This window comes from Ochlerotatus camptorhynchus, unplaced genomic scaffold (assembly GCF_037179485.1).
Source record: "Ochlerotatus camptorhynchus isolate MF236.1 unplaced genomic scaffold, CSIRO-AGI_Acam_v1.1 ptg000353l, whole genome shotgun sequence".
NCBI lineage: Eukaryota > Metazoa > Arthropoda > Insecta > Diptera > Culicidae > Ochlerotatus > Ochlerotatus camptorhynchus.
Genome location: NW_027040841.1, coordinates 608,690 through 625,902, shown reverse-complemented (window position 1 = coordinate 625,902; position 17,213 = coordinate 608,690). Strand labels below are relative to the sequence as shown.

General features: G+C 41.4%; 1 protein-coding gene across 2 annotated transcripts in view; it reads right to left on the bottom strand.

The window, feature by feature from the left end:
• Positions 1-17,213, bottom strand: part of Snmp2 (Sensory neuron membrane protein 2) — an 84,713-nt gene that overhangs the window by 20,881 nt on the left and 46,619 nt on the right. Inside the window, exons 2-4 of one of the 2 annotated variants that reach the window (XM_065231388.1) lie at positions 14,488-14,645; positions 14,279-14,426; positions 13,851-13,985 (exon numbers count right to left, since the gene is read on the bottom strand). In XM_065231388.1, coding sequence (XP_065087460.1) covers positions 13,851-13,985; positions 14,279-14,426; positions 14,488-14,645 — 441 coding nt within the window. The remainder of the gene's footprint in view (positions 1-13,850; positions 13,986-14,278; positions 14,427-14,487; positions 14,646-17,213) is intronic. The other variant, XM_065231389.1, reaches the window with a different exon arrangement.

The window sequence follows — 17,213 nt, the reverse complement described above, 5'->3', positions numbered from 1 at the left end:
AGAATTTTGTAAATTTTTGGAAGTTGAAGAATTATAAAAAAAGAAATTTTAAGCAACAGATGTTTAAAGCCTCAGATATCGAGATTTTTTAAGTCTTTTATTTTTTTAAGAGACAGAATTAAAAAATAATACGTCGAAAATACATATACCTAATATAAAAAAAATTCTTTATCTTCGATGAAATGTATGACCGGAATTCAGCTGCAGAACTTATTAAATTTTCAAGATTCTGAGGCTTGAACATTTGTTTCAGATTTAGTAACTTTGATTTTTTTTTCGTTAAACTCTGGGGTTTAGTTAAAAAATCAAACATGGATTTTTTCAATCTTCATGGACTAACAGGGGTCTCAGATAGGCTAGTCTGTAAAGGCATTGAGCTTGCCACACATTATACAAATTCATGCAATGCAATGGTCGGCAATGTAAAAATATGGAAGTGCCGCAAGAACACTAAGTTGATAGCGGGCGAAAGCTCGTGTCAGGAAGTCAAAAGCAGGAAGAAAGATGAATAAGAGATTCAAGAAGGGGTGTTTTTAAAAAATGTCCATGAGCTCAAGACAAGATTAAAAACTGGGACTTTTGGAATAAAGTTCCATGAGAATTTTGAAGAGGATTCTGAATACGAATTTTAGAACTTGAATGTCGAAGGATAATTCGAAGGGGCGTTATGATGAGAATTTGAAGAGAGTTCTGACTAGAATTCCAAGATAATTCTGAGAAGATTTACAAGAGAAGTGTGAAGAGAGCTCCTGGTGATTTTTAAGGAGAATAGCAAGTTAGTTCAGAGTAGAATCGAAAGCAACAAATCACGAAGACTGACAACTCTTCCATCTTCTCATACGAACGCTATGAAATAGAGAGAGGTAAATGCTTTGAACGAATTTAATAGCAAAGATTACATCCTCAGAAGAAAGGTTTGTGTATTTGCTCATTTTTCTATGCGTTTCTTCCACATTCAATCAAGCGCAGCGCTATTGTAACTGTCGCTTGGATTCTGTAAAAGTTGCCAATCTTCTTGATATGATGTCTTCGGTAGAATCCTAAGATAAGTCTAAAGATTTTTTTTTTCCTTTATTAACGAGACTTTCAGCCTTAGGCTGGTTCATCTCTACTAAGTCTAAAGAAAATTCAAAGCAAATTGTGAGAAAACTCCAGGTTAATATTAAAGGGATTCAATTCTCTAAAGACAATTCTAAGGATAATTCGAGGAATGCAGAGTAGATTACATTTTTACATTGAATTTAGATCACAAAAGTCGGTAAAAATTTACCGGATTATGAACAGCTGTAAACATTTTAAATGACCGTTATACGTAAGAAATTAATAAAATCGACAAATTTTATTTTATATGATGAATGAGGTTAGCTGAACAAAGTCTGTACAAGTCTAGGTACAAGTTCAGAATAAATTTTCTAATTATTGAATTTATCACATATTTTTAAAATTGACTGAACAGTGGAGGCGAACCAGCCCAAGGCTGAAAGCCTCCTTAATAAAGCTAAATAATAATAATAATAATTGACTGAACAGCGGAGGCTTTGATTGGTGCGTTGACAGAAGTTTTGAGGAAAATCTTATTCTAGATTCAATGGATAATAATTATTCCAAGAGAATCGAATTATAATAACATTATATATAAAGAAGCAAATCAATCAAAGTTCAATGGAAGTTCAAATGAGAAATCAAAGGAAATTCATATATTTATCTTATAGTACTTGTAAAGAAACTTCCATGTGATTTCAGAGAATAGTGTCATGAGCAGGCATGGAAAATCATTTTCATTCATTTCGTGCATTCATTTACATTAATTTACCTCTAACTTTTTTCATGAACAGCATTCCGCAAAATGATGTAGATAGCTTTTGTAGGTTTTGTTATTAACTACAACTTTTGTTAACAAGTCAAATCCATATCTCTGATGCATGACGAACCAGAGCGAACAGAAGCCACTACTGTTTTTCAGTGAATGTATTTTACATTCACTGAAAAACAGTAACAAGTTCTGTCCGCTCTAGTTCATGATGCATAAGATATACAGATTTGAGTTATGAGCAAAAGTTGTAGCTAATAACAAAACCTACAAAAGCTATCTGCATCATTTTGCAGAATGCTGTTGATGAAAAAAGTTAAAGGCATATGAATGTAAATGAATGTATGAAATGAATGTAAATGATTTTCCATGCCTGGTCATGAGAACTCTTAAATCTCTCATACACTGTGATTCAACAAACAACAAGCTCCAAGACAAGTCCAAGGGACCATCTTCAAAGGTACACACTTTTGGGTGTTAATTTTGAAGATTCCAGGACAAGTACATACAAATCGTAATTCTTGCACGACTAGTGAATCTCCATCGCTAACGATTTAGGTGCAAGGCTATACTTACTTGCACGAGTAAGTCATATACCTTAAACAAAATTCAAAGCTCAGACTAATAAAACGACATAAACACCTCAACAGAAAGTCTAGAAGCTACTTAGTGGTTGTCCAAATTCCACGTGACAATCATCCATACATTTTGTTTTAATGTGTGCATCCAACAGGGAAATGTATAATTCTATTACAGATTTGCATGAAAAGTATGCATAATATACAATGATTCGCGACATGAACAGATTTTGAAAGTTTATTTGCCCAAATGCAGTGTGTCTAGCAAATCATCTTGTGAAGGTTTTATCAAGGGGTTGGTCACTCAGCACAGTGTGCCAAAAACAAAGTAGGGCACACCATGGCACCCTTATTGACACTGTTTGGCACCCATGGTACATATTTTTTATGATCTCTAAAGTAACTGGCATCAAGATGCCGACATCACGACGACGACCGGGTGGCTCGTTTCCAAAACAGACTTTTGTCGCTGTTGTTGCTCCTGCCGCCTCTGATAGTTACTTTTGCTCGACCACCAACGCAACTGCTGCTACTGAACGGATCGATCTGAGTGTTCTGGAGTTTTTTTTTAATTGGATCGTATGTAACAAACGTAAACAAATTGACATTTTAATGCTACCAGACACTACTCTGCTTCCTTTCCCTAGAGGAAAAATTTGGATCCGCTACCTCCGCTGTTTCATTTGGTTATCAAAAAACGATTTGTCGTATGTGCCAACCGATCAAAATATAGCTCAATGTTACATACAACACCTAACTTCTATGGAAGCGCCAATCGTCGTATGTAGCTAATCATTATTATCAAAACAAACACCTCGTTTCTCTAATTGACAAAAGTGTTACAGTTACAGTGACTCCAGTGTTCCTTCCAGTCGTTCCATTCTCCGGTCGCCAGCACCAGCACCACCATCGCCATCCTCATCCTTATCGTCAGCATCCCCATCCAACATGACCAGCAGTATCTCACTATCATCTGTATCACAATTGACTTTCTCGTAGTAATAAAGCTGTTTGTTGGCCAATCCGATCGCCATCGACCAGACTAATACACGTTCCGTCCGGTTCCCTCAGATACAGACTCGTGAGACCGGTGGAAAGAATATTTATCTCTCTGCTGGAGATATCGTCAGACCAATCTTCCAGTTCCGGTCAACACTTCCGGACTGCAGTACCCGGTCGTGCCGTAGAAGGTAGAAAAAAGTTGCCCTTCCTGTACGAGCGTCGCGAACCGAAGTAAATCAACTTGATATGGTTATTGTGATCGATGATAACGTTCTCGTCTTTGATGTCCGGTGCAGAATGTTCAACGAGTGCAGGAAAGCAAAGGGATGCTTCACGTGCATCATCAGGTACACTTCCATTGAAATTTCCCGTTTCTCCTCGATTATAAACTGCGGCACGAACTTCTTCTTCAGTATGAACTTCAATATAACCAGCAACCTATCCGAGTTCCGGTAGCTCAGCTTCACATACCCGTACGCGCCCTTCTCGATGTTCCTCACCAGCTTGTAATATTTGCTGTACTCTCCGTGGATCAAATCTTCATCGCACTACGCACATACGGGTGACGGAACTGGGCCGATCCGAGTGCTGCACTGCAGCAGTATTCTTGATGGCCTGCCCAAGCGAGTTGTTCACCATACTAGTCATGCTGGTGAACGTTAACGTCAGATTCAGATGCCTATCCTCATCATGCAGGTTGTTGTATGATGAATCCGGATCCCGGCTTACCCAGATGCAGTAGACCTTCCTCCCGCAGGGAAGCGTCTGATTCGAAATGGTGTACAGTATGTTGATCACGTTGCCATCATAGTGAATCACTTCCCCGAGGTACTTCCCATCCGAATAGATCGACCTGGGTGGTCCACACGGAACCAGAAGCTTTCCAACAAGCTGTCTTTGACAGCTCGTACGGTTTGACATACCAAAAACAAAACATTTGAACTGTTAAAATACCGGGTTGCCAAATATACAATTATTCACAAACAAAGTCAGTCCGATGACTGGCACTCTCGGCACAGCGCGGCACACTGAGAAAAATGTTGGCGCATAATAAATGTTTAGAGTGACCACCCCTTAAGTTTTTTTTTATAAATATAGGCATTCTGGAAAATCTTGCTTGTACGCTGCAGGTCATCTCAAGAACTGCCATTACATTACTTTACACTGGATGTAAAATAAATTTGCTTAGCATGTATGGATCCTGAACATTTGTCAACCAACTTTACCCATCTAAACTGTCCTCGTGGCATAAGGACAGTCTCTTAGATTAAGAAATCTTCAAGATTCCATGATTAAGACCCCTGATACACTCAATTCTGTTTTTACGCGATTTTTTGATCGTGTGTTCTCAAATTGTAATCTAATTAACTTGTTTCCAAAAATCACAAAAAATCATGGAAAATTAATAGCATTAAAATGCTGTACCCATCCAGCATGAGGGCAAAATGAAAATCGCGTAAAAACAGAATCGAGTTCCGATTGCCCTTTGCTGTAAAAGTTGAACCCCTCCGAACGATTTTTTTTATTTTTTTTAATTCTACCTCACCATGAATCTATGAAGCATTCTAAAAACATCTGCTGAAAAGAAGTCTTAAAAATACCATACATAATTTTGGGTTGACGTCTTGTGCATTTCGCACCAAAGTAGGCTCATACGGTAACAATAATCCTACAGAACAAATTTTGCTCATACTATAAAACAATTAAAATAATAACTTTTAAAGTACAATTACTCTTTTGTAAAATGTAGCACTTTGTAATATTTAAAATAGTAAATTTTTATTTTTAAAATCTGAGGGATTATTTTAAGCGCAGGAGTCTACGTTAATGCAAAATGCTTAGTATTTAAAAGTAAATTGTTTTATAAAAAGAGCAGTTCCCCGCCAATTGACGAATCAATTTTATTTTTCCCTCTCCGAATTCCATGAAACTTCGCCCAATTGTTCGTTAGAACTTGGTTCATTGTTTCATATCACGAAAACGGCTCATCTAATTGAAATGACGTCTGAGACTGCAAAATTGAACAAAACCGTAGAACATTAACTTTTAATAAAATGTTTTCACAATGTGAAAAAGCAATCCAGTTTCCTACAACTTTGTCTTAGACGTCATTTTGATTAGATGAACCGATTTCGTGCTATGATTTATTGAAAAATAGCGAATACGCTATTTTCAAAAAATAGGCAAGGGTAATATGACCGAATTTCAGTTTTGAAGTTCTGGAAGCTATCTGTTCTTATCCCGGGGTTCAGGATATTGTGTGGCATATGTTAGAGCTAGTGTAAGCGGGTCTTAACTTGACGCTTAACTAGTCAGCAAGCCGTGCGTCCAGCTCGTCCGAGACGGCTAATACATAGGTGTAACAGTCGGAAGAAGTGTTAGTTTGTTTACTTAAATGAACCATGCCCATTTTTTTATGGCATGTTTGCTATACGAAATGCGCCTCGTGTTTATTGGCGAATTTCACATCAAAGATTGATTAATTGAGTAGGAAATCAGTTTGGCACGGCATTTGTGACCAGCATACACCTTCCGGTAGTATGAAACAGGTCAAAAACTGTTCAAATCCGCAGATAAAATTTTTGTTTTGAATTTCTGTATAGCAAAATAGTGAACTTTTCGTGAACATTAACGGCAAAGAACTCACCAACACTGGGAGACTGTGAGTTCCTGCCCACCTGTTCATTTTCCATCGTGCAGCTCGTCGATGTCAGCGCCGTTACAGTTCAATGCCGTTATACGGCGAGCTCGATGGCAACGCTTCAATGAACACGCACGGACAACTCCCCACTTTCGGACCATCTCTCAACGAGGTAAGTCACACATTGGCGATCCTGCCAGGAGATTCAAATAAGCCGTACAAAATCTTCTATACATTAGCTGATTTGGTTTTCTTTCTGAAAGAAACCACGCTAATAGCGAGCAGATTAAAATAACCGCAACATTGCAGAGAAAAAAAGAACGCCGATTCTGCCTATCGTCTCAAGACGATGCCATCGCGAGAAAAAAGCCACCAAGCCTGCCTTAATCGTTTCAAAACGACGCCATTAAAAAAAAAAAAAAACGCCAAATCTGCGTAAATGGTTTCAAAGCGATGCCAATGCCTAGAAAAAAGCTGCCTCAATCGTTTCAAAACGACGCTATTACAAAAGAACGCCAAATGTGCCTCAATCGTTTCAAAGCGATGCCATTGCCGCGAAAACTGCCCCAATCGTTTCAAAACGACGCCGTTACAAAAACGCCAATATGCCTAATCGTTTCAAAACGATGCTATCGCAAAAAAAAAAAAAACTGCTAAGTCGGCTTCATTTACTTTAAAATGACGCCATTGTTAAAACTGCAAAATCTGTTATAATCGTTTCAAAACGACCCCTCATTGCAAAAACTACCGCACACATTTCACCAGTATAATCTAGTGCATAACATTTCTTCAATCACTTCCTTTACGGTATTTTTTTTTACTGACATTTGTTGCATCCACAATTGCAGGCTACATTTCGAAACCCCCGCGATATCACCGCAGAGTTCGAGCAATGCCAAACAGCGGCAAGTACGTTCGGCCGAAAGAAGACCGTAAGGGTTATTCGAGCGACCGTGAACCGGAGCGAGAAGCAAAGCCTAAAGACGTCGATGCTGCCACGGGCCACGATGACGACGGCAGCGAATACTCAGCGGACTACAGCAACAGCAGTGGCCATGAAGGAAGTGACGACGAAAACACCGACCTTAGCAGCGCCTACAGTACAAGAAGCATTAGCCCTACCAACGGCGATGGAGAACCGGCCGCACCATCAAAGGAGAAGGAACCTGATGCGAATCGCGAAGGTAACGCCGCTGAGCAAACAAACCCGGAAATGAACACCACAAACGAACGATAACGGTGTCTCCAGGTTGTACACGGCAGCTTCGTGCCCCGCGACGGATATCCGTCGAAAAAAAATAAAGGAAAGTAGGTGACAAAAACCCCTGGAGTCATGGCCAATCTGTGTAAATCTGCATTTGCAGCAGAGTGGCAGAGGAAGAGGTGGGAACAGCGCATTCCCCCGCAGTTTTTTTTATTGAATTGCATCGAATTGATGTAAAAGAGTCATCATCCAACAGGTGGTTGCAAGATGGCACTATGCATAGCGGCGGTTAACTGGATGTGTCAACCTCTGCTTTTTCCCAGTCGGAATTTTGCCTACCCCGATTCGCGTTACCAGCCCCCAGCGCATCTAGACCAGTACGTCAGGCAAATCAATCAATGAACGACAATGTATCCAATCAATCAAGATACCTGAAAATATAAAATCCATAAATCAGTATAATTTATTAGCTACGTACCTTAATTTGTGAAGAAATTCATTTCGCTCCTTTGCAATCCTACGTCCGAACATTTAAGACCATCGACCGTGTTTGTTGTTGTTTCGTTTCCTTTTGTTCCTTTGCCTGTTGCGGCAGTGACAGAAGCCTACGCTTGCGGTCCTAGCACATTACACCACCCTGAATTACACCACCCCGCGTAAGGTGGACTGATTACACCACGAAAACGCGTTCTGCTGTAAAGTAGGCATCTGCCATAAAATTTCAGATAGGGTTTTTCCCTCCTCTTTGTTCATTGCTTCAAAATGACAATTCATGTACAAAAAAAAAAAAAAAGGATAAGAACGTACTGAAAACGTTACTTACAGTAAAGAAAAACAGAACCGAGTAAAATTCTTTTTTTGAGGAGAGAGGGAGATGTGTGGCATATGTTAGAGCTAGTGTAAGCGGGTCTTAACTTGACGCTTAACTAGTCAGCAAGCCGTGCGTCCAGCTCGTCGATGTCAGCGCCGTTACAGTTCAATGCCGTTATACGGCGAGCTCGATGGCAACGCTTCAATGAACACGCACGGACAACTCCCCACTTTCGGACCATCTCTCAACGAGGTAAGTCACACAGATATGAAAATCTTGAATCCTGATTCTGAAATAAACACAGACAGCTTCCACGACAAAAACTAGTAGTGATATTTCCTTTTGAAAGATCCTCATGAAAGATCCCGAGAAATTCCGGAATGTTATTTTAGAATTCCCAGGATGGACTCTCTTCCTGGAACATGTCCGGATATGGCTAATTAAAGGGTTTGATAAAGTTCCCCGCGAATACCCTGATGGCCCATACTCATTGGAACATGAGCCGGGCATATCTCTGGAACCAGTTGATCGATTCCACAGGTATTACAAAACACTATTTACAAGGGGTGTTCAACCAACAATCAATACGAAACTAACGACTAGCCTATTGGTTTGTTTTGATTCGCTATGAAAGTTTGACAGATAAAATGAGGGGCTAGTGGATTTTCCTATGTTTCGAGGGGTGAATCGAATAGCTTGGGACCGAAGATAGTGTTGGAGGTAGAAACCTAGCAAGCGACGAATAATCGAAGCAACCTACAAATAAATGTATTCTCATAGTCTGAAGTAAAATGCCATTCCTAGTTTGTCTCTCATCAAGCTAAGACGTATTTTCAAGTTGTAGTAAATCCGATCTACGGCAATATCACATTCAAGAGGTTTTGGGCCCGAAGAAGTTCAAGATGGAAAGATCCGGAATAACGAAGCTGACGAACGAAAACTACGAAACCTGGAAGCTGGAGGTGGAATTCCTGCTGGTTCGCGAAGGACTATGGAAGTAAATCGTGCCCGGAGTCAAGCCGGAAGAGGCTGCAAACCGAGCGAACCGATCTGATTGCCTGGGACGAAGGGGATCAGAAAGCGCGTGCGACCATTGGGCTGCTGCTGAGCAGGAGTCAACACGGCCATATCCGGGCTACGAAAACTGCAAAGGAAGTATGGAAGAATCTGGAGAAGCAACATGAAAAGAAGTCACTAACGTCGAAGGTTCACCTGCTGAAGCGGATTTGCGATCTCAAGTTCCAGGAAGGAGACGACATCGAGGACCATCTGGTAGAATTCGAGAGTTTGTTTGAAAAACTGGCCAATGCTGGTACGAAGCTCGACGACGATTTGCAGGTAATCCTGGTGTTCCGCAGTCTACCAAGCTCTTTCGACGCGCTGACGACTACCCTCGAAAATCGGTCGGAGGACGAGCTGACGCTGGCCCTTGTAAAGGATAAAATTATCAATGAGGTGCAGAAGCGAAAAGGGACTGTTCCGGCGGATTCAGCGGTATTGAAGGTGGCCGGGAAATCGAAATCCATTGTGTGCCACCACTGCCAGAAGGTCGGCCACAAGAAGCGAGACTGCAGAATTTGGCAGAAGTAGAGCCAGGATGAAGTTTCTCGAAGTGAAAAATCGGTTGCCAAGGAAACCAAGAAGTTTGCCAAGCAACAGGCAAATGCAAGAAAAACGGAGTCCACTGAAGAGGATTTCGTTTTCAGCGCTCGAGGACCAGTGACGAAATGGATCGTGGATTCTGGAGCCAGCTCCCACATGTGCGCCAATCGAAAGTTTTTCGTATCCGTTGAGAAACCACGAGATGATATCCCAAGTTTCGTTACTGTCGCTAATGGGAAGAAAGCATTCGTGAAAGGTGTGGGGAACTGCCAGATCCATTGCTACGGGAAAGACAGCGAAGCGAAGCAAATCGTGCTCACCGGTGTCCTGTACGTCCCAGATCTGGATATGAACCTCGTTTCCCTCGGGAAACTCGTCCAGAAAGGCGCAGCGGTAGAGTTCAACGACAATGGCTGTACGATTGTCAAAGGTACACGGATTGCGACTGTAGCAAGGCGTAGCAACGGTCTCTACCTTGCAGATGGAGGAACGCGTGGGTGCGGTAATTGAGCATTGCAATAAGAAGAACTGTTTGCATGACTGGCACCGTAAGCTCGGTCACCGTGATGTCAAGGCAGTCCAAGAACTGGAGCAACGACAATTGTCGACGGGCATCAATATTAAGCAGTACGGTTTGGTTTTGCCTTGTGAGACCTGTCTGCAGGGAAAGATGGCACGACTGCCATTTCCAAAGGAAAAAACGAAGAAAACGACGTCTGTGATGGACCTGGTACACAGTGACCTGTGTGGACCAATGAGGACGGTGACCCCGGGTGGTCGTCGTTATTTCCTGACGCTTATTGACGACCACAGCCGGTACACAACGCTGTATCTGATGCGAGAAAAATCAGAAACATTTGACGCTATGCAGGACTATGTGCAGAAAATAAAGACGAAGTTTGGCAGACCACCGAAAGTGCTGAGATCCGACCAGGGAGGCGAATATCGTGGCTCGAAGATCATGACGCTCCTCAAGCGTGAAGGTATCCAGCAACAATTTACGGCAGCATATTCACCGCAGCAGAACGGAGTCACAGAAAGAAAGAACCGTTCCTTGGTGGAGATGGCCGGGTGTATGCTTTTGGACGCAGGTATACATAATCGCTACTGGGGAGAAGCAATCAACACAGCAAGTCATCTGCAAAACATGTTGGCATGGAGTCAAGCCGGACGTTTCGAACCTGCAAGTGTTCGGAACATCACCATACGTATTTATTCCTGAAGTCAAACGATCGAAACTCGAATCCAAAGCCGAAAGCTGAGACAACCTGAACCAGCAATCGATCGTGAAATCATGGAAGAGGAAGATCTTCACGGTGTTGAAGAACATTCGGATGAAAGCCTGTACGAAGATGCTGATGAAGCAGAAGCACTCGATGGAGGTGAGTCACAGGAGGAGCCGGTACCAATCAACGTAGAGCAAGATGTAGGTACACAGCGACTATCAACCAGGGTGACGAAGGGTATTCCACCTCATCGCTACTATGCCGACAGTCGGGTTGCACATCACGACAATGACGAGCCGCGCACCTATCAAGAAGCTGTGACTGGTCTGGAGAAAGACATGTGGAAGCAAGCCATACAGGATGAATTGCAATCGATGTACGAGAACAACGTGTGGGAGTTGACCATGCTGCCGGCTGGTAAGAAAACCATTGGATGTCGCTGGATCTTCAAAAAGAAAACGGACGAGAATGGAAGGGTCATTCGGTGCAAGGCGCGGCTTGTCGCTCAAGGGTTTACGCAGAAATGTGGAGTCGACTACGGCGAAGTTTTTGCTCCCGTGGTGAAGCAAACAACGTACCGGACACTATTCTCTGTCGCCTGCCAGAAGAAACTTCTCATCAAACATGCAGATGTCAAGACAGCGTACTTGAATGGTGAGCTACAATAACCCGTCTACATGCGGTTGCCTCCTGGATGCAAAACGGATGCAGAAAACGTGGTTTGTTGTCTTCGCAAAGGATTGTACGGGTTGAAGCAAGCCGCCCGTATTTGGAACCACAAATTGGAAAAAAACGCTGATACAAATGGGGTTCGAAGATTAGGGCGTTATTGCTTTTGTAAACAAACACTTCATTCGTCGATTTCTTGTGAATTAAAGTTCAATCTAAAAAACTAACAACACAAACAGGTAGAGGAATGATTCCTCTATCATTTGGTATGGTTTTGTAAGATTGTGATTTGATTCGTGAGAAATCGTTGAATAACGTGTTTGTTTACAAAAGCAATTACGCCCAAATCTCAAAGTTCGCCGGACTTTTGAGATTGTGTGTTTACATTTTTAAGTCAAGGACGGAAAAAAGTTATGCAACTTAATTCCAAGATAATATTCAACGAGCTGGTTGCCGGTTATCCGCTTCAAGGAAGTGGCACTCGAAGTGACTGATGGCAGCAGCAGGAGAAGACAGTTCTCTACCGTGCGTCATTCTGGCAGACGTTTGCCGAAACCAAGTACCCAACCGGAAAGTGCAAGATGAATCTTGTCTGCAATATCACCATGCTACTCGGGCAATGCTACAACCTGAAAAATAGGAAGGACTCGACCTAAAATGCAGACCGGCGGTAGTTGTAGCAGCAATAGACCTGCAGTACAGTGCAGTCGTTTGATGACTACCTCCTCCTTGTATCTGCTTGTTTTTCTTCATGCCGGAATCGCAGATTTATCTCCCTGAAACTGCTGCCGGTTCCGATTGCGTTCCTTAAGATCGCGTGGTTACCTTCACAATTAGGTTAGCAGCATCTTTCTTAATGTTGCTGTTGCCGTCGGTGATACGAACAGTTGCGAAAGAGACCTCCAATGAGCTGTACGGCTGACTGATTGGTGAACCATCAATCGAACCGGGTGCGAAAGAAACTTCTGCGATTGTAGATACATCTGAAGAATGGCTATTTTGCGGGGCGTGCTGAGTTTGACTAGTTCGTTTGGACTTCCCTGAAACTATGGACATCTCTCAAAGCCGTGTGGACTTTCTTTAGAGGTTCATCCCCCAGAAGGCATAAGGACAAAAAGAGTCTCGTCAATTTTACAATTTCTTATTATGATTGGGGACAATTTCGCTGGAAAATGGCGCTGACAAAAAAATCCTGTCTCCCTCCCTATGAAGTAAACTTTAGCAAAGATTGGCAAAATGTCAACACAAAACAGTAATGCCATTTTATATTATATTTCATCATGTGCCATGAAGTGCCGATCAGTGTGCCACGGTGTGTTTTGACACAATGTGCATAGTTGATTACCCCTTGACTATTTACCTAAAACTAATGGCTTAGGCGCAAACTTTTGTTTCGTCCAAAATACAGCTTTGGGATCATTGGGCACTGCTAATCCCATCGGCTGAATCGTATTCGGCCTATTTGCGTTTGGCGTGGTGTCATTCAGTCACTTTTTTCTCTTCTCTATTTAGTAACCTGGCTACTTCCTGACCATTGTTCAAGATAATAGGCAACGATGATTGAATGATTAGACTATCTTAATTCTTATTTGTATAACAGGTTCTCAAATTTATCAGTTCAAATGGAATGTCTGCAAGCAGCGGTTTATGGTATACAATCTGAACCGCTTATAAATCATTAAAAACAAAACTAAAAAGCATGCAAATCTCATTCCAATCAGTTTGGCTTCGATGGGCGTGTACTAGCACCAGTTCGGATGGTGACGCTTCATCACACAAAGTTCAAACTTTGCAGTCGGCTATTTGTATGACACTGCTCATGACTGCCGCACAAATTTATACTGTAAATTGATGGATGAGTGCATAATGGATTACTACAAATGGTCGTATGATTCTCTACTACAGATACAGAGCGAAGCGAAGGCCCCCCACTTCTAATAACTTCACTATTTACTAGCAATTAGTCCGCCACCCGAACAGAATGATTATACACAACACAACGAATTAATACAAAAATAGAGGAGTAGCAGAAACATACAAACAGACACAGAACGAAGGACATAAACTTAAATCAGGAGAGAGGCTTCTTAAGGGGAGAAAATCAAAAGAGGAAAAGAAAGTGAAAGCTAAATAGCTCCTCAACCAAACCGCCTACCCGGATGGCGAGGTAATAGAATGTAAAACACAAATAGGTATAAGGTAGAGTGAAACCAAACGCCGCTTTTCTAAACATCTAGCATGCTTTGGTTAAGCTCAAACAAAACCAGAAGAGAATAAAAAATCGTAAACAGAAAACGCAAACGTTACTTGGATCGGCGTCGTTTTCTCTATTATTCGTTTAATGACTCTAACTACGGGGATTTTTTCGAGAGTATTGTTAACATCAGACCGAAAGTTTGTGATCGTTTCCTTTGCTTGGGTATCGATTATTTGCAATATGCTCTGAAATGACGATATACACATGAAAGAAAGAGAGAAAAAGAGAATATTTATATAAACAACAGACGTCGGGAACGAATGAAGGAGTAGTGGGTAGTAAGTAAGTAATAGTAGAGAAAGTACTATATTTTCAGGAACAAAAACTGATGAATGACGCGACCTGCTTGAGGGAATACTCTTTTTCTTGGCACAAAGAGAGAGAGAAAGCTTCGAGGTTGATGAGTAAGGATGAATTTACAAGGGGCTTCCTGGGGGAATGATGGCTGGCTAGAAGTAAGAAGCAAAATGTGACTTACATTCATGTGCATATTCAGCACCGTGAGTTGATCGTTTTCAGTCAGGGGATACGATGACTCGGCATCAAAAACATATATCTGCTGTTGGGAGAAGTGAACCTTGGATCGATCCCTACTAAATCGAACGTTATCCTTGTTACGATATTGGCTGAAGATTTGCAAAAGTGAGTGAGTCCAACTCAAACATTAGAAAACATGCTCATACTTACAAATAGACGAAAGGTCCGACCTCGACGACCCGAGGTCGTCGACCCATTTGCACTTCGTAGGGGTTAGTGACATTGAAGATGTATACTTTAAAATCAAGCGGTTGTGGTATGGCCTCCCATCGCTTGAACTGTGGCGTTTCTTGCCGAAGTTCTGTGTTCTGCAATAAAAAGGGAAAAGAGAAATAATGGTCGTAAATATTGCGGCAAGCAGTTAAACAGCAAACAGAATCCTTGACCAACATAAACACCCCCATGCTTCCACTTTCACCGAAGGCTTTTCCGCGCTCGTTCGTCCAACCTTGCCCTCTATAGGACCGGATTGCTTGCGTGCTAGTTGACAATATTTTCTCTCATTCGTTTGCGTATTCATAAACTGCTTCCCGAAAGCGGGCGGGTAGGTGAATGTCCTTACGACACGGGGTTGAAAAAAATTGGAGCAGACGCTTCACATCTGATACGATCCGTATTTGATATCAATCCTGCATAATATATTCATCACTACGTTTTTGTTTCAAATTATTCCACGCCGATGCAAGGTTATCAGCAGAACCAAATCAATGATATGCCTTCATTATTCAATGTAAACACGTGCTGCCACGCGATGTCGTATGTGATGTGCGTTTCTGGAAATCACTTAATCCAATAACTCGTACAATCCGTCAAAGAGTCTCATCAAATATTCAGCCAGTTGGAACGCTGCATTAATGCTAATTCTACCGCTGATATCGTTTTAGTGGCTATTTATTCAAACAAAGTTGTCGCGACTGATTACTTCGGCGGCCGGTGGCGCTTGATTTGCTCACTCATAATATAGTTAGGCTAAACTACATTAGCTTCGTAACGTGACGGTTTGCAGTGTAAAAGCTCGCCTGCTCGCACGGCCAATTAAACCAACTTAAATTTGAGTTTTATTCTTTTAAATTCGCAAAAAGTTACTTTTAGAATATGAGAAAATCGAGAGAGGTTTTACACAGCCTAGACTGAGTAACATTTTCGTCGATTTTTCTCATATTCGAGCAGATTTTTGAGGAAAATGTTACTCAGATTATGAGTGACCAATTTTGAGTAAAAATCAACACAATTTAGGGTTGATCTCATCGGCCGTGCACACATACGGGATTTGTTTGATGTGATGAACACACAGTGATTATCTACCTTAAGGCGATTCCCGTTGGACAGTAGAGTGTTAGTCATCATCATGATGGGAGCTTCACACGCGAGCGTAAAAGCTTTCCCTTGCTGCCTGTTAAGGCTCCGGGTGTTGAGGTAGACTAATGGCAACGTTCGCATCTGTGATGGTCTAGCTAATATGTGGGGTTGATAAGTCCAATTTGGAATAATTGCATATTGACCTTCCGGAAGAGAAATAGCCTTGAATAGATAAGTAGACGGCGATACGGCTGTTTAGTTTAATTGATTATTGGTTATCCATGATGCAAAACATACTCTCGTATGTTGTGACCTCAGCTATTAGGTAGTAAATTTTCTCGACAGATTTTAAGCATCGCTTTAGGATTATGTTTGAATAGTACTCATTAGCATATACACTTGAGACAAAAATATCATACACCCATCGAATCACAAACAATTAACGGCGAGCTTCTGAAGAAATTTGTGCAAACATCGTTAAACCATTTGTAAAGGTAAACATTCAAAATCGACTCAATAGGAATGGATTTTCAATAATGTACTATCAAGGTTGATGCGTCTATGATGTATCCTGATGGATGTGGGCGTCTATAGCGTCTATGTAGTTTTCTTTTTTTCTGCAAAGGTTCCTATAACATGGATGAAAGGTTGTCTATAAATTAAAGTACCTAATGGCTTCATGGGACAAATCTAGAGATCATGGTTTAAGGACAAGGTTCACGGAATCCCTCCACTTTACGTGATCACTGGCACAAGATCAAAGGCTTCATGGGTGTTAACTACAGAGAACTTAGAGTAAACTTTAGACCTATTATGCTATCAAATACATACTGTAGTGTTTCTAAAATAATCCATGCACACCTGAAGGATTTTGGGAACGAGTCTGAAGACTAAAGTTCGGGTAAAGTATTCTTCTATTTGGTTTGCTTAACTTCTGAAGATATCTGGAGTGAGTACATTGCACTTTGAGAACAGTTTTGGGCGAGGGATTAATAGACTTCCAGCGGATGAACAGTACTTTTCAACTCTGGAGAGCTTTTGTGGCCATTATAATGCATTGCAATCATTAAATTAAGTGGATTGATTTCAAAGTATAGTGCTTCAGGGATTTTAAAAGGTGGAAGTGGGGCGTTTTACTGAACTACACAGGTCATTCCGACCAATTAGTTGGAGATCCAGGACAAAAAAAATAGTTAGACGTAAACAAGCATGTCAGGTAAACTTAAGTGCTTGGAGACTGAAAAATTCGTTACTCGTTACGTTTAATTGAGCTCCGTTTCACGTCTGTTATGACTCAAATTTATGTAAAAATTAGTGCTTCGTTTATGTCAGTGTCAGAGCACCTAAGTTTACATGAATTTTTCTAACCGGGTGAACATAAAAAAATTGTTGTGAAATTCAATCTTTTTACTTATAAACTTTTTGCTAATGAAAAAATAAGTAGGTACACCGTGCTCGCCTTTAACCTTTTTGGCCAGCTTCAAACGTTTTTCAAACCTATCGCAAGCGGCATACACGACTTCCATCGGCATTTCGTCCAAAATTCAAAGGATTTGAACTGGGCCAAGTAGACACCT